At 36.5% G+C, this 22,445-nt stretch overlaps 1 protein-coding gene across 1 annotated transcript in view; it reads left to right on the top strand.

Moving 5' to 3' along the window:
- LOC122803248 (receptor-type tyrosine-protein kinase FLT3-like) overlaps positions 1-22,445 on the top strand; it is a 495,076-nt gene that overhangs the window by 472,265 nt on the left and 366 nt on the right. Inside the window, exons 14-15 of the mRNA XM_044072843.1 lie at positions 881-986; positions 22,318-22,445. The exon at positions 22,318-22,445 is cut by the window's right edge and continues 366 nt beyond it. Of these exons, the coding sequence (XP_043928778.1) occupies positions 881-986; positions 22,318-22,437 (226 nt within the window). The 3' untranslated portion in view covers positions 22,438-22,445. The remainder of the gene's footprint in view (positions 1-880; positions 987-22,317) is intronic.

Consider the following 22,445-nt stretch of genomic DNA (forward strand, 5'->3'; position numbering starts at 1 on the left):
TGTATATCTAATTTCAGTAAATATGCAAATAAAAAAAATCAGCTTAAGCAGGGCTGTACAGTCAACTAAGAGATGTATCACACCATACAATATAGCTAAAATAAACAGAATTACTGTTATTTCTAGCAGCAAGTTTTGGCAGCTGTGGCAAAAATCACGAAGTACTAACTTGAATAACTACAACTGTGCTAATAGAGTTTATTGTGAATGTTTTATTTCACGCCTGTCATGGCACCATGGATTTACGCACTTATGCTGCCTTGTATAATGAAATACTATAAAAGCTGAACATTTGGTGCAGGGTCAGGACATCTGCGTATGATATTGGTGACCTGGGATTGATTAACATCCTGGAAAGCTGGGGCACCAGCCAAGATAATAGGCTTGAGAGGGAGACCAAAGGCCAGCTCACCTATCTTTGGGGGAGGGGTGGCACCAAACTGCTCTCTAGTGGAAAGTGGAAAGCAGAAGTAATGACACACAAAATGGGTCTGCACATGGAGAGGGAAGGTGGATGTTGATGTTTCATGGGGAGGAATTTCCATGTATATGTGTTTACATCATTGCATGTCATGCCCTAGGAGAAATGTAACGTGACAAAAATCTTTGTGGTTAAGAACAAATGATACAGGGTAAGGATGCCTCACTCTCCTTTACGGCCCCTGAAATTGGTTTAAGTGCTCTGCCAGCTGTGTTACCATGTTTGTGTCCCAGCACAAGGGGTAAACTGGACATTATAGATGGGGGCTTGAAGAACAAGAGAAGTACCAACCACTAGATGTTGGTCATCCTGGGCAAGGGGCCAAAATGAGTTAAAATGAAACGCTGTAAACATAGAAACAGTTGATCCTTAATATATTTTTCTGCTCTTTTCCCACAGATACGGCATGATGCAGACCTGCTGGAATCTGAATGCAGACAAAAGACCTTCCTTTTCTCAGCTAGTTTCCATGATAGAGACTCACTTGAGTGATGCTGAAGCAGAGGTATATGTACTCATTTTAAAAAGAATGGAGTTCTGAATGTTGGAAAAGAAAAAAAAATAACTGGCAAAATTTACTACTAGAGTTGATATAAACAAGATAAGCTATGACATGTGACTTATTAGGTATAACAAATGTCAGGATGCATGTGTAATATAAGCAATAGAGTTGACAACTAAATATGCTGTTACTTTTGAAAACACTGTCCATGAATTTTGACTTCAAACTCATGACATTTAGTGTGTTTTTTTATTTTTATTTTTGGGAACAACAAATTTTTTCCCTGAGAAAAAAATTGCTGTTCTGAGTGTTTGCTCTTTTAAGTTTTCGTTGGTTTGGGTTCAATATAACAGCGTTAGATCTTTTGACCATTCGCTGTTATAATATAGACCCACGGTATTAGGCTGGGACTCATGAAATGACTTTTTAGTCATAAATATTTTGAAAGATTAGTGCAGTTGGATCCTTCAATCATCAGGAAGGGATGGTGTGAGACATCAGAAGTTAAGATATCTGAAGCAATCACCATGTACCATGCAGATGAGGTCTGAGCTTTATGAAAATCATTATGCATTTTATTAGTGCATACTCATGCAATGTTGTATCTAGGGTGATGTACATGTACTGGAATGGTAGTGTAACATGTAAAAGTATGCACTTATACATGGCATGCCCAGAGGTTGGAAGGGTAATATAATCACAGCCAGAATGTAGGGGTAAGGGGGCTTTACCTGTCAAATATAGAAGGGTATAAGGTAAAGATGTGTTTCAAAGGCGACCATTGGAAGGAGCATTGTAGTAGGGAGTTTCTGTGATCACAATGAGGATAGACAGGTGAAGGGGATATGGGTCCGCAGTATTCATTGACAAAGCATTGTAGTAAGGCCTGAGCTTCAATAACCGATAGAAGGGCAGGTTGAATGGAAAGGAACATGATGGAATACAGCTGGACGATAAGCCATAGGCATTGATGGCACAAAGGTCCAACATGAGCAGAGGTCTTGGTTTGCAGGTACCATGTTGTGTGGGCCTGGACACTGTTAGTACTGAGAGGAAGGGAAGATAGTAACAGTCTCTAATCCATACTAAAGTGAAGGCTGGGTAATATGATCACTGATGGACCAGTGAGCATCCTTCTTATATTACAGATGCCACACTGAGGCAGGAGGTTGTATAACTCAAATGCTGACAAATAAGTGGGAATGTAGCATTTTTGGTATTTTATTTTGAAATCTATAACAGAAGTGGTAGGAAATATCATAAGTCCATATCGGAACTATAGCTGTTGAGGAATAGAGGACTTATATGTCCCACTACCTTACACAGAGTCATTTGTTTATTTTTAAATTATTCATTTATTGGCAAGGTAATTTCTTCAGATATTGACAGTTTGGTTGATTGTCCATAAATTAACAGGATCACAACCGGAACAGAGTATCAGATTATGGGTGGTTTATCAAATATCTCTGGTAGAGGGGTTTGGCTTGGGGGAGGCCCTGTGCAATGTCTGGTTCACATGGAACATCAACTGTTGCCAGATAGTAACATGCAAACTCTACACCAACATGGCCTGAAGTACTCTGCTAGAGTCTAGCTCATCAGGGTACATGTACAGGACTCCCACATCTCCAAGTACTGCATATATCTGGTGGTACGAGTGGTCAGACAGAGTCCATCCAATCAATGTACAAGTACTAGATGTATATATCTGCATCTACCATATATTTATGGGAGTATAAGTGCTTGCGTATAATCTATGCTAACAGTGTACATATACAAAACTTGTATATCTCTAAGTACCACATATATCTGGGATAGGGGGTATAAGTACTCTGTCTGACTCTATCCCATCAGTCTACAAGTGCTAGACATATATATCTCCAGGTACCATATATATATATATATATATATATATATATATATATATAGGGTTCCTATTAGATGACCGAAGATGCATTATTTCGAATGTGGCATGGTCGAACTTGAAAAGATGAAAAGGCAAAATGACAAAGCGGCATATAAGCAAATTCTTTCCCTGGGAAAGAATTTGCTTGGCTGCATCCATTACTTTGCCATTTTCATCACTGTAGTGTGATCTCGGAGTTAGTATATTTAAGTAGGGGTAGGTGTGGGGAGCACAGCCCCCCACTTTATGTTATGTTATAAGTATTTTTTTTTTTTTTTGGAACAGCGATTTTTTTTCCCTTGGAAAAAATCGCTGTTTTAAGCGTTCGAGTTTGTAAGCTTTCACTTACATGGGGTCAATAAATCATCGTTCGCTTTTCTAAGCATTCGATGATTAAATATAGACCCTATATATATATATATATATATATATATATATATATATATATATATATATCTATACATATATATATATATATATATATATATATCTGGGGAGTATAAGTACTCAGTCAGAGTCTATCCTGTCAGTGTCCATATAAAAGACTCATGTATCTCCAACTACCACATACATCTAGGGGTGCAGGTAATCAGACAGAGTCTGTTCAAACAGTGGATATGTGCAAGGTTTCTACATCTCCAACTACTACATATATCTAGGGGCATTTTGCCTATGTATGATGTTACTGCTGTACAGGTGTGCATGAGAGAAGGCTCTTGAATTCTGCCCTTCCATATTTATTATTTATCTTTGTGTAGACTTCAAGGACAAGCTTTTATAATGAGTAAAGGATTCATTCATTTCACCCAATGCAATAATTTTAGAAATTAAGTTTCATATATGCTCTGTTTTGATGTGTTCTGACTTAATACAGTTCTCACAAATTTGGCATAATGTACTCCTGATCAAGGCAAGTTTGAATGGTTCTTTAGGAAATATTACATACATCTGCGACTTAAGAAAGGTTATAACTGTATTTCTGTAATTGGTACTTCATGGAGCCATTTACAGCCTTACAGAGAGGCCACCTACAATGGCTCTTCTTCAATCTCTGGGTCCTACATCAGGCGAGGGTTGTGACGCCTCTTTTGGCAAATCCAATGGCAGACCTTCACCAGGTCAGGAAAATGCACTCAACCCCATATTTCTCAATTTCTTCTTGCTGGTCTTGCAATTTGGATTCCAGTCTTGAAATTCACCATTTGGAAAGTTGCTGCATTTGTTACTTAGGAAACAAAAGCCTTAAACTGTTTTGTTGAGTTCATCACATCATGAGTGAGGCTACTTATAAGACTGGTCTCTATTGCTATAAAAGGCTCATGATATTGAATTTTAATGTAACTGTTAGCACTTCAACTACACCACTTAGAGAGGGCTGAGAAGCAGGTTAAAAACCTAGATGCTCACAAGGCAGCTGCAATGGAGGCTGACAGAACAAGGATCAGCAATATGCTCCCCTTTTCCTGAGCAGTAGCCAGATATGAAACAGAAGGAAAAAACATCAGGCTAGACTGCAGCCAAGTCTTCCAGCTTATAAGTCGGTTACTTTGATGGTAGCCTCTGAACTCTTAGTGCCAGTGATGTGCCCACCTAGAGAGAGAGAGGTCAGTCTCCTGACCTTCATTTACAGATAGTATCAAGAGTGAGAGTGCAGAGATACTGCTTAGGTACCTGTTTTGGGAGTTAGGCCTAGAGGTTAGGCATCTCTCATTCCATGGCTGAACCCACAACTGGTCTTCTGTTTTGCAGAGTGGGTCCTTTTGGCCGTAGGATGTCCCTCTAAGGCTGCGATTAGACCTGTGGGGTTTACTGTACTCATGTTTCTGAAATTGAAAATTTGCCACTGAGTGTTAAGCAAGCACTCACAGTCCTGTTGGGCCTGCAGAGACACTGTTAGTCTTGCATGTTGGATCTCTGTTTGCTATTTGGTGAGAGAAGACTAACTGGGTACAAGACTACACAGTCAACTGGTACCTTATTCCAATTCAGAATCCTGTGCACTCCTCATCACCTGTTGTCACTTCTGGTGAAAGCTTTCTTCATATTGTAGGTACTTTGCCATCCCCTAGACATATAGCCTCTTCATCTCCAAGAAAGTTAAGCTGGTTAACCATCAAGATTGTAGCATGAGGACAATTTCTGCATCCCTCTTGGAGTTCTCCAGGATAGGAAATTTGAAGTAGAACAAAATCCCTGACTCTCATTCTTGCGAAACTAAAAGGTAAAAACGTCACATAGACAAGCTTTTGGTAAAAACTGCAAGAAAACCCTGCCAATCTAGGAAACTGCTAGAGGGCTTCGCTTAGTATCAGAAAGTATGATAATTATATCATCACTTGCAACTTCTTTTCCACAACTGTCTCATAGAATGGTGGTCCCATGATGCAAGTCTCCTTGGAATGGTGATAAAAATGTTGCACGCATGTGTAACCTTGGGGATAGAGCCAGGGTAGCCATGTTGCTTGATTTTCCTAAACTAGGTACATATAGTAGAAATGTTGTATATGGAGTAATTAAAGGGATATGTGAGTTTTTGAGTATTACTTCTGAACTGATATGAAAGTGGAAGTAATGTTCTGTGGCTTGTACATTTATCTTTATGTTTTCAAAGCGCTTGGCAAGGATTGGCCCAGATGAGTGTGACTTTCAGGTTTTCTATAATGGGCTTGTTAAATGACATAATAAGGGAGTGCACTTAGCTATCTTCATAGTGGCCTGCTGTTATTTCTAGGTAAGTTAATTGTTATCTTTATAAATATGTTTCAGCTTCATTTATTAGTCTTTTGTGTTGGTTATGAAAGGAGCAGTAGCTTTCCCAGTGATGAGAGGTTTATGAGGCTTTATAGTTATAGCAATCAGTATTTCTTTTATTAACTCATTTTCCTTTTCTTGGTCTGTATAGGGAGGTATTTCTAGGAGAAGAGCAAAGTACCAGGAAGTATTTAAGAGTTATGAACAGTTTGCTTATTTGGTCACTGGAGACCAGTCAGAGTTGGCAAGGACATGTAGGAATTCATAGGCGTTTATCTTAATTAAGGTGCAGTATGCGATAAATTTAAATGCGGGCATGGAAGTTGGCTAGATATGCAGAAAGTACTGTGATGGTACTGTAGTCGTTTAAAAGGGAAGAGGATGTGTCTGCAAGAATGTTGATGGAGTGTTTGTTGGAATCCTCCAGTTAGAGTATTTTTAATGTGTAGATAGTTTAGTCAGGTTGGGACTGATCCCAGTTGGTGTAGGATATAGTTTGTGAAAGTGGGACAGTATGCCTGGAAAGTGATGTTGCCCTAGTTGATATTAACAGAAGGCTGTTTTCTGTGAATATAGTAGTGTCTAAAATGGGTAGCAAAAAAGTAAACAAAAACTTTTTTTCTTCCCAGCAAGGACTCCTTGAAGTACACCAAAGTTGAGGGCTCCCATATCAAAAGCACAAGTTTCCATGTGTGGTTGATATACTCTTTTAGAGAAATAGCTGGGTAGAAAAGACATATTAATCTTACTGAAGTTCAGAATCTATAATTTGGCAAGGAGAAGGAAGTGGTTTGCCATTTTAAATGGCCTAGTCATACTTATTAATACACCTGCTGTAAGTTGCCCATTGTTTATTTTATTAGACATTATATTGGTGATAATATACACGACTGTTATCACATTGTAAGCCGCACTTGTTTACGTTTGAAAATTTGACTGTAGATTAGCTTTTCAAATATCTTTGTAACAAAGCAAACATTAGCTGCTAGTCTGAAGTGCCATGATACTAATAGTGATTTAACCTTATGTAAAGGCATAACTCTGTGCTTAAAAGGTACAGAAGCAGTTTTAATGATGAGGAAAAGACTGAAGAGATATGTCAAGGTTTCATCTATCGGTGAGGCTGCTACTTTTATGAAGGCTGAATGGGGAATACTAAATTTAGCTCCTGCGTTTTTGTCCAACCTCTCAAGAAGTTCTCATACATTTTTGTGATTATTTTCCTGAAGAGAAAAGTAAGACAAAGGTGAGTTTTAGAGTAGTGTAGCCACAAAGGGTTACCTGTAGAATGTTGTAGGGCTGGGGTCACTGACAAATGATTGGTTGTCAGTTACACTTAAACATATAACTATATTTCCAATGTTCATTAACAAAGGAAATTTTTAGAGGAGAATGAATATGTGATTCCTAAACCATTTGAAGCAGGAGGCTGGAGTGACTTGTTAATTGCTAAAATATTTGCAGTATTTGTTGCAGTTCTACAAATTTTCCTTAGATAAGAAAATGCCTGGTGGAAGCTATAGTCATGCAGATTTCTTTCCAGTTCTCCCACTCTAGATTTCTCTGCCTTATTAATCCTTCAATATCTGGAGTGAGCCAAGGATATATTTGGTGTCTGAAATATCTGACCTTAACCGGGAAGATGCTGATTTGTATCAATACTGGACAGGTGAAATCCTTGGTTACAGTCAGGGTGTCCCACAGGGCTCTGTCCTAGACCCTTACTTGTTTAGATTGTATCTTTCAGACTTTACTTTTTCATCTGAGGTGTTCTACAGTCTATATGGAGATGACCTGAAATTGGGTAAACTGATTACACTTGTTACAGATGAGGCTTGTCTGCAAATTAACTTGACTAAATTGACCATTTGGGCACAGGAGAATAATATGCTGATAAATACATCAAAAACTAAGCATATGAGATTTGGGAGGCATAAATTGAAAGGTGAATATTTAATACAGCACACAGTGATTGAAACTGTCGACTCATTTAAGGACCTGGGTATATGGGAAGATTCAGCTATGAGTTTTTCTAATCGTATCAACAAATTGGTTAATGACAGCTATAAAACTATAGGTTGTATAAAAAGATTCATAAAGTCTAGGAAATTAAAAATGATGAAGTCATTGTTTGTTAGTTATATTACACCCAAACTTGAGTATGGAATAACAATATGGAAATCCTATAAGAAAACAAACATGAATAAACTAGAAAGAGTACAGCGGAAATATACCAAGGACATCCATGAATGTGAAAATTTAAGTTATTATGAAAGACTAAAATATCTGAACTTGTACAGTGTCTCGTACAGATACCTAAGAGGAGATCTTATTCAAGTATATAGGGCATTTAGAGACAACTATCTTTGGGAATGTTTGGGGTTATCAAAGGAACTAGAGAATCATCAGACAACTTACGTAGAATATTCTATAGGAATGAGAAGTCTACTAGTTGGTTTTCTGACAGAGTAGCTGATGCATAGAACAGACTACCAAATTACATTAAAGCAAATACTAGTTTAGATATTTTTAAGAACAGCCTGGACACTTATTATGGGAACGAGTGTTTTGGTATATTGGCAAGCTAGAAGGGCATTAATGCCCATGCTTGAAATATTTGTATGTATGTATTTGTATGTATGTAATATCATCTGATCAATAATATTAGCTATCTGACTTTTAAGTGTCTCATATACAGTCTTTGCTTCAGAGTATAATAGCACCTTTTGCATTTATACAAACAGGAAATTGTATTGTTTAGAGTCTGTACAATATCAGTTTAACAAGTCCATGCCATCTGTTACAGACTTGGATTACCCTGAGAGATATAGGAAATTAAATTTGTACTTACTCTGTTACAGATATTTTAGAAGGAAACCAATATTAGCATTCAAAGCATTCAATGACTATCTTTTATAGTCAGTGTTTAACTTAACCATGTGCAATAATACTTTGACATTTAAACACAGAAACATAAGTTTTATCATCTCTATGCATCATTCTTCTAGGAGAAATAACTAATTTACTGTTGTTACCCCCAAAATTTGTAATAGATTACCATCCACTGTTAGACACTGAAACTATTTGAGTAATTTCAAGAAAAAATCTAGATAACTGGTTCAAGGATGAAACTTTGAACCTAAATTTCATGGAGGTAGTGTTTTTGAATGGTCCTCAGTCTATAACATAAGGTAATAACCTGTGAACTTATAACTATAGTTTTGTCAGCATTTTGTTCCTTGTAGACAGTATTCCAAACGATTTTTTAATCTAGGATATGCAAGCTAGTGTACATTGGTTAGAAAATAGTTCTACCAAATTTATTCTTTGTAGGTGCTTTGATTGCTTTAAATGACCAGCCAGAGAGGACAGAAAAGTGGTCACCTAGATAATCAGGGACCAAAGAAATTTTGAAGAAATGATGGGCAATATAGCTAAATATAAGACTGAGGACAGAGCTATTGCCTAAGGTTAGGTTAGGTCAAGTAAGGATTTTAACTAGCTGGTCTAAGCCATTAAGACTAATGAATCAGTTCAGCTGAGTAACTCTATAGCATTTAAGATAAACTTAGACAAAGTTTTAAAATACCTCTAGGATATGTATCATTTAATGTCTGAATATAGATAACTCCTATCTTTAGGTTCATGTACTTACCTAAGGCGGCATGTACTTTGAGTGAGTTAAGGTTATTGCCTTTAGCGGGATTAGCCTGTTTAGCTTGCAAGATAAACATTTTCATGCAATTTTTAATAAGTGGCATAACACTGCCTCCTACACTCTAACCAGGCTGGTTATCTATGTGGACTATGAAATTATGTTAAATGAGTTCACATGGCCAGGGTAAAATAAGAACGAATCCTTTATTAAAATGTGGGGAGCACTTTCATGAGTACAAGCTCGCTTCTTCAGACCAAACATACATTTTGTTTCAACTATTAAGTTCATTGATCTGGTTATTGAATTTTTCAAATTAGCCTTGAATTATAATGCATTTGTTTTCAACAGCAGATATTATTTGCAGTTGGATGGCGTAGCTATGGGCACAGCTTGTGCCAATAGCTACGCCAACATGTTTATGGCTATTTGGGGAAAACACCATATCTTGGATAATCCTTTATATAATGTTTACGTATGTTTTATTGATGCTTTGTTGATGATTTATTTTTTGTATGGACAAGTGGGATTCAGCTCCTGGAACACTTTTTTGATGAGATACAACAGGCTACTACTTTTTTTTTAAATTTGACATGGTCAAGAGTACAGATACTATTCATTTTTTGGATGTATGTATCAAAAAGAATAAGGAAGGGGAGTCACTACAACAATACATTGGAAACCCTGTTATCGAAATAAAATTTTACATCGAAGCAGTATGCACCCCTACACATATTTCCCAACATAGTAAAGGGACAGGTCATTTGAGCTTCTAGCCTCAATGTAGGTGACCTAGAGTTTCAAAATGAGCTCGGTAGACTTAGTACTAATTTTATTCAAAGAGGTTATAGTAAAGAACTTATTGCACAAGCATGCAGTGATGTACATGAATTAAGGAAAACTGTTGTGCAACCTTACTTTTCTAATACGGGCATTAGGAATAGGAAGATAACAGTGAGAACAAATCAAGTGAAATGTAATTTATAATACAGTAATGATGCGCCATATATAGAGGATGTGATTAGTAAACACTGGAACATTTTAGTCACTGATGATAAAATAAAGAGTATTGTGAGGGACAGACCATCATTTAGATATAAAAACAAGAAATCAGTTAAGAGATGTTATGTGAGTATAAGCCCTATAATTCTATCCCCAAATTTGGACAGCATGGACAGCATACTTATCTCTGTGGAGTCTGTAATTTTGTTAATAGATTGATGATAATGAGAGATTTCAGCATCCAGTTACAGGACAAACATGCAGCTTTAAGATTTCTGCCAGTTGTGATAGTATGGATATAATATACCTGGCTTACTGTACTATATGTTGTCTGTTCTATGTAGGCAAGACTAATAGGTGACTTAGGGATAGAGTGAGGGAACATTTATACAATATTAGTAAAAAGAATGTGGCTAATGCATTAGCCAAACCATGTAGCTACCACCTCTATCCATCATATGTTCAAGTTTTTGGCTGTAAATCATATTATACAAGGCCAGTAGTTAGGTGATATATGTAACAATATAGAAATGACCAAAAGAAATGGATCATTAAGTTACATGCGGATGGTAGAATGGGTCTTAATGGACAAGTTCCACCTATACCTATATTAAAAGCCATACCCTTATTTAAATAGTTATCTGATTAGCTGATTTCCCAGATATTATATCTTCTGCACATTTCTAAATATTATTGGTGATGTTTAGGAAGTTAAAATTATACTTTTACCTATTTATTACACATTTTTATTAGAGCATCAGTGGGTAGCCTTAGAGCTACATTGTCGGGAGCAAATGTTGTCACATGCCTATAGCTTCAAGATTAATAAGTTAAAATAGGATGTTACACTGTTACCTCCCAAGTCATTTGATTTGAAAGATGCACTATGATTGGTTAGTAGATTTTTGAATTGTGTTAAATGAACTTAATAGTTGAAACAAAATGTATGTTTGGTCTGAAGAAGCGAGCTTGTACTCATGAAAGTTCTAACCACATTTTAATAAAGGATTTGCTCTTATTTTACCCTGGCCTAGTTTTGGATTAGCCACTTTATCTATTTTTACATTTTAGTGCTTGTTGTAGTGAGTAGCCCGTTTATCTCAGTTGCTGGTGTTGTTTGTAGATGGATTATTTTAACATGCTTTGAACCCTTTATAGTGATGTTAGTGGCTGAGTGAGTGGCTGAGGGTCGATCAAGATTAACGTGGATGTTACCTGAGAGAAGAGTTTTTAGTATGAATAGGTAAAGCCAAGTCAGCCATGTTTTGAAGGTTATCAGCAGTCCCCAGCAGTTTTGGAGAAGATTAATCTGTGTATGGACTTACTTTAGAGTTATGAATGTTATATTCCATAGAGGAAGTCTCAGGAGGGCCGATAAATTTATTGTAACATAATAAATACAATGTGCTGTGTTGCAAAATGGCTAAAATGGGATTCCGTGGTGGGATGGCATCCACATGATATAGGCAGGACTGCAAACCTATTATGTTTAACAGGAATAAAAAAGATTGTAATTGTGCCATTTTCAGTTGTTAGACAAATGCTGCAAAGTTTTTGAAGCAGTGATTGTTTTTCGTTTAATACTTTAATTTTAAAAAGAAGTGGGCCTGTCCTTCTCCTGCTACTGACTTCTGCTTCCTTTTGTAGTGGAACTCCACGTGCTATTGATTATTCTTGTATATATCTATGCAATTCTTTGAATTAGGTATTTTCATTGAAATCTCATAATTTTGGAATGATATTTATTCTTGTTGTTTATGGACAACTAATGTTTCTCAGTATTTTCTTGTAATGTCATACTTATAATTTTGGAAATTATACTTATGCTTGCTGTATATGGACTACTAAAGTGTATCATTTGTTTAATGTGTGTGCACTTCATGTAATGTAAGCATACTTTGTTTACTTTGCTGAGCCTGTTGACCCAGGTTGTGGTTGAAAAGGGTCTATGGATCATTCCACCTACCAGTTAACAAAATAAACCAGTAAAAAAATCAACTGAAAATTAGTATTGAGTATAAAAATCAACTGAACATGAGTATCGAGTGTATGATGAAAGGTTAGTGTCTTTGCTGCCACTAGAGGCAAAAGGTAAGGAAGGTGAGGGATAGTTGAAGAATTGCCCTTGTTGTCACCAAGCATAGAATGAAGTAAAGAAGGTAATGTGTATTAGTTAATCTCATTGGTTAGAAAAGTAATAATTATAACTTAATTACACAAAGTGTACAGTGAAGTGATGAAGACAGCATTTATAAGAAGAGTCTTGGGTGCATTTCCTAACAGTAAAGGCAATGTTTAATGCAACTAGAGAGTAAAATAACTGACTCTGCTACTATCAAGAGCATGAAAGTAGAACAGACAATAGCAGAAAATATCTTACCTGTCACCAATGACTGAAACAATAGAAGAAAAAGCTGTTGCTGCTTTTCTAGGTAGCAGTACTATAGTCTAAAAAGCTAAAGAATGTGATTGGTAAGAAATATGTAGAGTGAATTATTCTTTTTATCCCGTTGTCAGGAGTGTGAACACTTGGTGGAAAGTTGTTAAGGGTAATTAGTTGATCAGGCTAGATGTTAAGATAAGTAAGGTTATAGGTTCATAGGTAGGTACTAGGCTATTGGCCCCAGGGCCTATATAAGCGTAGCCAAAAAGGTACCCTGGCTTTCGCCACCCAAGAAAATTATTTTCCTGTGCCCCTGTTGAGCAGAGCCACAGAAGTGATCCCTGGGGTGAAATTCCTACCTCCCGTCCAGTCATTAAGATTCTTCTTGAAGAGTGCTAATGAGGAGCTGTGTTTGATATAGATAGGTAGTTTGTTCCAGAGTATGGGAAGTCTCTGGGACAGGAATCTATCCCTCCAGCATGTTCTGTTTATTGTTGTGACAAGGTTTAGGTCAACGAAAAAAGTTGAACAAATTACCACTGGTAAAACACAAAGTCCACAGCAGAAAGATCAACAGGACCCAGGATGAAACAAAATATTTTAATTCCAACGTAGCGAGTCCGAAAGACAACTCTGGTATAAAATTATATCAAGCGCTTTCACCCGGGCTCTCCCAGGCTTTCTCAAGATGAACCACAAAGGAATTGCTTTCATATTATATAAAACCGTTAATTACATGATTAAAACATTGACGTCATGCAGATTACTTAATTAAAAATTTAAAGCTACATAACATAATGTATTAACAATTCATTTAGTATTTAAGCCCTAAGATTCTATTCCTAGTTGACACAACTATAACTTACAAGTACATTATATGCCCTAATTAATCAAAGGTACTGTGCAGAAGCTCTAACTAAACTTCTATAAAGAAATAATAAAAAAATAAAAATTATAATTATGAAAATTATAGAAAGAATTGTTAAAAACTTTATTAAAAACATTATTAAAAACAACAGGAGCAAGAATAATGTGGCCATCAAACACATCACAAACTAAAAAACCTAAAGGCAAACAGTTTTATAAATAATGGTTTCCCTATATCAACCTATACATTACATATTGCCCCCTTTTTTACCAATGTTCCATTAATATTAAATGTATTACAATAATAGCACTTAAATAACTGTTTAGCAAAAGTTGTTTAACAAAAATTGTTTAGAAAAAATTCAAAACTCCTATAATTTCGCTCTTCTACTTTTAAGAACACTGCTAATACTAATGGAATCATTAAGCCCTGGCCATTTTGAAGCATTTAATTTTAGTTGCCAGAGCAATTCCCTATACTCAAGGGACGTCTCCCAATCACCACCTCTTGCATTGCATACAACTTGATCAAGCACTAAAAATTTAAGAACAATATCCTTACAGACCAGCGAGTGTTTATAAAAAGCGTTGGTTTCTTTTTTCTTACTGATCTCATACAGGTGTTCATACACCCTTTTTCTTAATGTGCTTTCTGTCTTGCCCATATAGAAGCAAAGACAATGTTGGCAAAAACCAAGGTAAACAACACCCTTAGTGTTACAATTGAAGTGGCCTGGTGAGGTTTCTTTATAGAAGTTTAGTTAGATCTTCTGCACAGTACCTTTGATTAATTAGGGCATATAATGTACTTGTAAGTTATAGTTGTGTCAACTAGGAATAGAATCTTAGGGCTTAAATACTAAATGAATTGTTAATACATTATGTTATGTAGCTTTAAATTTTTAATTAAGTAATCTGCATGACGTTAACGTTTTAATCATGTAATTAACGGTTTTATATAATATGAAAGCAATTCCTTTGTGGTTCATCTTGAGAAAGCCTGGGAGAGCCCGGGTGAAAGCGCTTGATATAATTTTATACCAGAGTTGTGTTTCGGACTCGCTACGTTGGAATTAAAATATTTTGTTTCATCCTGGGTCCTGTTGATCTTTCTGCTGTGGACTTTGTGTTTTACAAGGTTTAGGTCCCTAGAGCGTGTAGCTCAGAGGGATTGGGATTTCTTTAAGTGGAGCATGTCCAACGGCTCTGGGTTTGACATAGCTTTGTATGTTAGGCAGACATCGCCTCTGAGTACGTGATATGCGACCGAGTAAAGCTGGAGTTTTTTGAGATGGTCTGCATAGGGCATCTGTTTGAGGCTGGTAATCCTCTTTGTGAGGTATTTCTGCACTCTTTCCAGTTGTTGTAGATGTCTTGTGATGTACATACCAAAAGGGGCACTGTATTCTATAATTGGTCTAATGAGTGATGAGTAGGGGGGAACAATGACCTCTTTTTTCCTGGAGGAGAAACCTTTTGTGATGAGGTGTGCCACGTAGAAGGATTTCCTGACTACTGTGGCAATGTGATTATCAAATGAGAGACTACTGTCCACCTGTGTCCCAAGGTCTCATCACACTTTCGGTGTTAAGTAGACTACCGCCTATGTGGTAGTTCATGGGTACAGAGTTTTTCCCAAAGGGGATGACAATGCACTTTTTGGCACTGAGCATGAGGCCATGGCTTTGATTAATGATTAATGATCAAATATCTATCGCCAGTATTCTCAAGCTCAAATCCCAATTTATTTAGAGTTAAGAATATATGTTAAATAAATATACATAATTTACACAATTTTTGTTTTGATCAACATAGTTCGTTTAGTTATACTTGTTAGATATATTCTTAATAGATGCAACCACATTTTTACATTTTTATACATCACACTTTTAATATTTTAATATATACTATAGTATTTAATTGTAATTTGTATTTAATATTTGATATATTTAATATATTTAATTTATTAATATTTATGATTATGTATTAAACATTAAATACAATACATTTTTAATCATTTCATGAACATTTATAATCAATTAATTAAATTATGACATTTATTTTACAATATTTATATAACATTTTTAGTCTAGTAATAATTGATTGCACATTTTATATTCACATTCATTCACATGGCTTGACACCAACACATTTCCTTTCATGGGAACTGTGGTTGTTTCATAGGTACAATGAAATTTAGCTGCTATCACAATTCTCTCAATTTACTCTTATTCTTATTCTTATTTTGATTCTCATTTTTCATTTTGAATTGTATTATTATTTTTATTTTTATTTTTTATTATTCTCATTAATTGTGGTATTATGTAAATGTATACCACTATGTGAGTTTTGAACAAGGATGTATTGCTTTAAGTTAAGGCTGAGTTCTTTTCCTTCTCTGTCTCATTAATTGTGGATAAAAAGTTTTAATTAGAAAATTAACTAATTAAGTAATTCAAGTTTTTAGTATTTAAGGGATGATGATCTGCTTAACTTTGTACTCTGATGATGCCCTAGGACGAAAGGGTGAAAGCACTTAGTGCCTGTGTTAAGGATTGGAATTTTATTCTTGTATTTGGTCCAATTTTACAATAAAATATGTTTCGTGTGGATACCAGGATTCAAGGTTTGCTGATTTTTTGGTTACAAGCCATGGCTTTGACACCAGACATCAGCCTCCGTGAGGCCCTTTTGTAGGATGTCCACATCGTTAGGCATTTCAGTTATGGCTCCTAGTTTGCAGTCATCTGTGAACTTCATTAGCCAAAGACCTTCTGTGATAACCTGTACTTCAGAGAAGTAGATACCAAACAGGAGAGGACCCAGGACTGAACCCTGTGGTACTCCAATTGTCACTGGCCTGAAGTCGGATTTGGAGTCTGCTACTTTCACAGTGTGGGTTCTGTCAGTGAGCCAGTTGGCAACCCATCTTGTGCCATAGGGATTTATACCTAGTTTAGTGAGTTTATCTATAATTCCAGAGTGGGGGATGGTGTCGAAAGCTTTGGCAAGATCAAGATAGGCTGTGTGAACCACCTTACCCTCATCTACGGCTTTGGTGACCACTTCAAAGAAGTCTATCAGGTTTAGGAGACATGATCTGACTTTTACAAACCTGAACTGGGTGGGGCCCAGAGCTTGGAGATTACCAATGTCATTGTTTATAAGTTCCATGATGATACATCCCATAGCCTTGCAGACCAGGCTCATCAGGCTAATTTAAAAAATGCAAACACTGACTGAAAGCATGCTAGTCAGAGCTCTGCAGACTATCAGAATGAGAATTCATCTAATTGCAATTCCTCTTTTACATTGTAATAAGGCCAGTAATTGAATACTTAGCTGTATTTTGGAACACAGTAAACCATCTCTTAAAAATATGCCTGACATGAGAAAGGGGAGATTAATAAACAAGTTATAGGATTTTCTGGGCTGTTATATGAAGACAAACTTGAGGAGTTAAAGCATTTTCTCCCTGTCAAAATGAAAGGCAGTGGGTGACTTAATAATTGCCCATAGTACTTGGGTATCTGTTTATCTATTAAGGTAACATTTTCTTGGATATGAAGGACTGTAAATTCAAGCTGGTAAATGAGAAGGAAAATGCTAAAGTGGGGAATTTCCTCACCTGAGGAGACAGTAGGGCCTGTATTTAGTCTTGTTGTTATTTTAAATATGTTAAACAGTAGATGGGATGGTCACAGGACCATTTTCATCCATGAGGAGACAGTAGGGCCTGTATTTAGTCTTGTTGTTATTTTAAATATGTTAAACAGTAGATGGGATGGTCACAGGACCATTTTCATCCATGAGGAGACAGTAGGGCCTGTATTTAGTCTTGTTGTTATTTTAAATATGTTAAATAGTAGATGGGATGGTCACAGGACCATTTTCATCCATGACCCTGGTCATAGGCACTAGACATGACAAACAGTTTAATAAAGCAGTTTTTAGAGAACATTTTTAATAGTCAAGAAATAGAATAACTTTTAAAGCACTTGAGAAACACACAGAGAATTTAACAAACAGTTAATGTAGGTCATTTGAATATACAGGTGAGATATAAAGAGAATTACATATACAGATATACTTGCTGTCATGAGTTAACATAAAAAATCCATTTCATTGCCACAGTTTTGAGCATATACAGATTCTGTTGATGTATTAACTTTTAAAGGCATTTATGATTTTATCAACAGTTCCATAGTAAGTTGAAAACATAGTTACAAGGAGTAGTTCCAATATACTAAGCTGTGATGCAGAGGAGGAAAAAGTGGATAGATTGTAAAAGAAAAACTATATAGCTGGAAAGGGAAAAAAAACAGTGAAGCTAGTCGGAATGCAATTAGAATAAGCTATATGATTAAATGAGCATGTAGAATTTTGAAAGGGGGATGTTAATTAAGTTTGGTGAAAATCAGTAATCGTTAAGCACATGCTATGCTTTGTGTTAGCCATATTTCAGATATGCATAATATTTACAATATAAGTAAATTCAAAGAGTATGGTCTAGCAGAGTTTAGTCTAGTTTGCATAAACTTGTAAAATTTTATGTGTTTTTTGCGCTTTAGGGATTAATGTTTGTCCTTGAGGCATTTACATTCATACAATTCATATGATTCTTTTAGGTGCTTTTTAAGTTTTTTTTTTATTGAAAATTAGGCATTTATTTTTATTTGTGATCTACTTTGGCAGATTATTCCTGTTTACTGAAGCTGTTTTACTCAAGCTTTTCTTTGTATATAACTTTTTAAATGGCAGTCTATGTTGCATGACAGACACACCAGAAGTACTGTGGAAGTCACAGGGATGGAGTTAACAATGGACTTCTTAGAGAAAAAGGGGCAACAACTTGCATTATATCAGCCTAAATGTGAAGGAGGATAATATGATTGTTATTGGGAGCCAATTGATTATTTTATGGTAGTGTAGTGCTGTTCTCTGTGTGGTGACAGGTTTAAAGGTGCATCTTATTTTATTTATAGTTATTTGTAGGAGATCAACATTATATGCTGGGTTTAAAGTACTTTGTGGACATTTGCCCTTTAGTCTAAAGATAAAAACTACTTTTATCAATGTCAGACAGACAGCAGGGGTCAAGTGGTGAGCCACTGAGTGGCAAGCCTTTAGCTGCGTGGTAACCTTTTCATTAATGTGCAGTAAAAGGTTAAAAGATTGGTTAAGAACAAGCCCAATAGTGTGATAGGATTAGATTTTTTTTATCTTATTTTTGTTTAAATCTGACATGTTGACAGTTTTTGTTATATCAGAGCTTTAGAGGGTATGAAAACAGCATAACAGCAATTTAGCTTCATCCAAGTAGTTTGTTATAGAACATTTGTAGATTGGACTGAAGTGACTTTGGAACTTTTCTTTCACTACTTTTAGTGTGGGGGTTGCACAATATAGCAATATGTCGTCTGCATGTAGTACTACTGAATTAGGAGATGTTTCAGTGATGATGCCATTGATAAAGATTGAGAAAACTATGGGACCAACGACAGATCCTTGGGAAACTCCCGACTTGAATTTACATAGGTTCATAGGTTCATAGGTGTGTACTAGGCTAATGACCCTGGGGCCTTTACAAGCCTAGCCCATAGAAGTGCCCTAGCATTGTGCCACCCGTCATTAGTTCCCAGTGCCTCTATCAAGTAGAGTCACTGGAGTGATCCCCGGGGTGAACTTTCTATTTCCCATCCACTCATCAAGATTTCGCTTGAAGACAGCTAGTGAGGTGCTCTGCTTGACATGTCTGGGAAGTCTATTCCAGAGCATGGGCAGTCTCTGGGTTATGAACCTGTCCCTCCAGTATGTTCTGTTGATTGTGGTAATGAGGTTGAGGTCTTTGGAGCGTGTGGTGTGGAGGGATTGGAATTTCTTTGGATGTAGCATTTCTAACAGAGTTGGGTCAGAAGACATGCTGCGAATAGTTGGTCACCATTTAGGGAAATGAAGGATAAGGGGAGAGTTTATAGGTTCATAGATTTATAGGTACATACTAGGCTAGCTGTCCTTTTGGACTATTTTAAGCCAAGCCAATTTCTCTTTTTGTGCTCAAAATTACCTATGCCATTTGGTTAAAGATTGGCCTTACCTATGCCATGGTTGATAATTATATATTACTCATAATGAGAAAAACTGGGATCATACCAAGACAATCTGAGGGGACCACTGCATTTAGGAGCTGCATCTACCATTATTTGTACAGGAGACAGTTATGGAGTAGACTTTCTGTTTCTTATCCTTAGATCTAAGTTGCAGTTGAAAATGGACAGGGATGAACTTTGTTTTATGTGGATGGGGAGTCTGCTCCACAGTAGTGGTATCCTCTGTGAAATATACCTGTCCCTTCAAACCATTCTGTTGATGTCGCAGAAGATGTTTAAATCCCTTGACTGAGTATTTCTGATGTCTTTTGACTTGCTGATGTGCAGTAAATCTATCAGTATTGAGTCAGAGGATGCTTTGCATGCCAGACACAGGTTGCTTGTTAACAGTCTGTAGCATGAGGAGAATAGTGACTGGAATTTAAGTCAGCCCATGTAGGACATGTTGTGCCTTGCATCCTTTCAGTAAAGCATCTCTGTAGGAGTTGCAGTTGTTGTATGCTTCTAGACAGGTACATGCCAAACAGGGCATTATATTCAATGACTGGCCTAATAATGACTGAGTAAAGGGAGATAATAACATCTCTAGATCTAGATACAATTCCTTTGTTTATAAGCTGTGCAATATAGAAGGACTTTCTTACAATGATAGACACATGTTGATGAAAAATTAGTCCACTCTCCACATAAGCTCCCAAATCCAGAACAACTGGGTCAGCTCTTATGGATGTATTGTCAATGTGGTAGTTCCCCAGGATAGATAACTTCCCAAAGGATAGAATAATGCATTTTTTTGGCATTTTGTTTCAGACCATGATTTTGACACCATTTATTTATTGAGACAAACCTTCCTGCAGGATGGCTAAGTCATTTGGGGATTCAATGACTGTTCCTATCTTGCAGTCATGTGCAAATATAATCAACCAGAGCCCTTTGGTATTGGCTTTTCCTTCAGAAATGTAGATGTCAAACAGGAGATGTCCTGGCACAGAACCGTGGGGGACTCCATTGATGACTGGTTTCTTTGCTGAGGTACCTTCCCCTATTTTGGTTATCTGCATCCTATCTGTGATCCAGTTGGCCATCCAGCAGGTGACATAGGTGCTTATTTCCAGTTTATTTAGCTCTTCTACTATGCCTGAGTGGAGAATTGTGTCAAAAGCTTTGGCCAGGTCAAGATACGTAGTGTGTACCATTTTGCCTTCATCTATTGCTTTGCTGACATTTTCAAAAGAATCCACCAGGTTGAGTAAGCATGATCTGCCCTTGATGAATCCAAACTAAGACAAGTCCAGCGTGTGGAGCTTCTGTGTGTCCTGATTGATTAATTCCATGATGTCTTTCCATGGCTTTGCATATCAGGCTGGTCATACATATGGTTCTGTAATTGCCTGGGTCTGTGGAAGTTTCTTCCTTATGCAGGGGAATGACTGTAGCTGTGCTCTATTCACTCGGTATATAACCTGTATGGAGGCTGAGATTGAAAAGTGTTAGGGTTGTGACTAAATTGTGCTTCATGCTATTTAAGATGCATCCAGAGACATTGTCAAGACCCACTGATGCAGCATTTTCAGCTTTTGATAGCAATTTTAGGACTTGGTGTTGTGTGATAGCTAGAGGTGAGCAAATTTCAAGTATATCTTGAGGGACAGACTGAGGTGAGAGAGGGGAGAGAGGGGTAAAGGTAGACCTAAATTTATTGGCCAGTAGGTTAGCTATATTGTTAGCCTCGGTGTAGGTAACATCGTTCACAATCAGCTCAGTGTATTTTTGTGTTATGCTTTTCAGATTACGGGCATAACTAAAAAAAATTACTTGTCTTTGGCTTATGTAGCTATTTTAGCCTCAAACTTGGCTTTGCTATATTTTATTAATCTCCTAAATTGTCAAGTAATAGTTATATTTTATGCACTTGCATAAACCATTCTAACTCAGCAGAGGCCTGTAAGCTCAGATGATGGTTTAGTGAAGATTGGGTTTTTGAAATGTGTAAAGCATTTCCCTGTAACAAGTGCTTATGGATGCATGTATGTATTTCTGTATGAACATATGTATGCATATCTATGCTGGGGGTTATTACTGTTTAGTCTGTACAATGTTCCATAAAACAGCACAGACCTTTGCAGATACAAGAACTTCATCTAAAGACATTTTTGTCAGAACATAGATAGAGAATGCTAGTAACATTGATTGCTATGCAGTGTTTACACAAGCAAACTATAGAACACCTTACTTATTAACACAGTCCAGTAAAGATGTGAGGAATGTATCAAGTCCTGATGGGAATGGTCTTGACATGGAGGATAAGTATACTGGACTCTGTGATACAATAAGTATGAAGTAGAATAAATATATGTTCATATGTGTTACTTAAATAATAATGTATTTATTTGGAATTGACCTTTTTTTCATGCTCAGCCCAAGAGCAGTCTATTTATGTGACTTGCTCATGGTTACAGAGTAGGCAAATGGAGGCTAAGGGAATCAAACCATGGACTAGAGGAAGTAGCTCATTAATAGCTGATAGTCTTAACCTACTGCATTAACTGCCATGAATAGATATATATGAATATTTTTTAACTAATCTCATTTATGATATAATTTTGCATAACCAAAGTCTTTTTTTTTTTTTCATTTTTTTTTCCTGTTTTGTGTTACAGCTTTACCAAAATGTGAAATGTGGCATGTGGTTATACAATCCCAGCTATGGAAACAAACCCGGAATCACCATGGATTTGCCAACACCAAGTAGCACCACATCTCAGAGTGAAAGCTGCTGAACATTGCA

The sequence above is a fragment of the Protopterus annectens genome, chromosome 5.part1 (genome assembly GCF_019279795.1).
Source record: "Protopterus annectens isolate FY-2018-M chromosome 5.part1, PAN1.0, whole genome shotgun sequence".
Taxonomy (NCBI): domain Eukaryota; kingdom Metazoa; phylum Chordata; order Ceratodontiformes; family Protopteridae; genus Protopterus; species Protopterus annectens.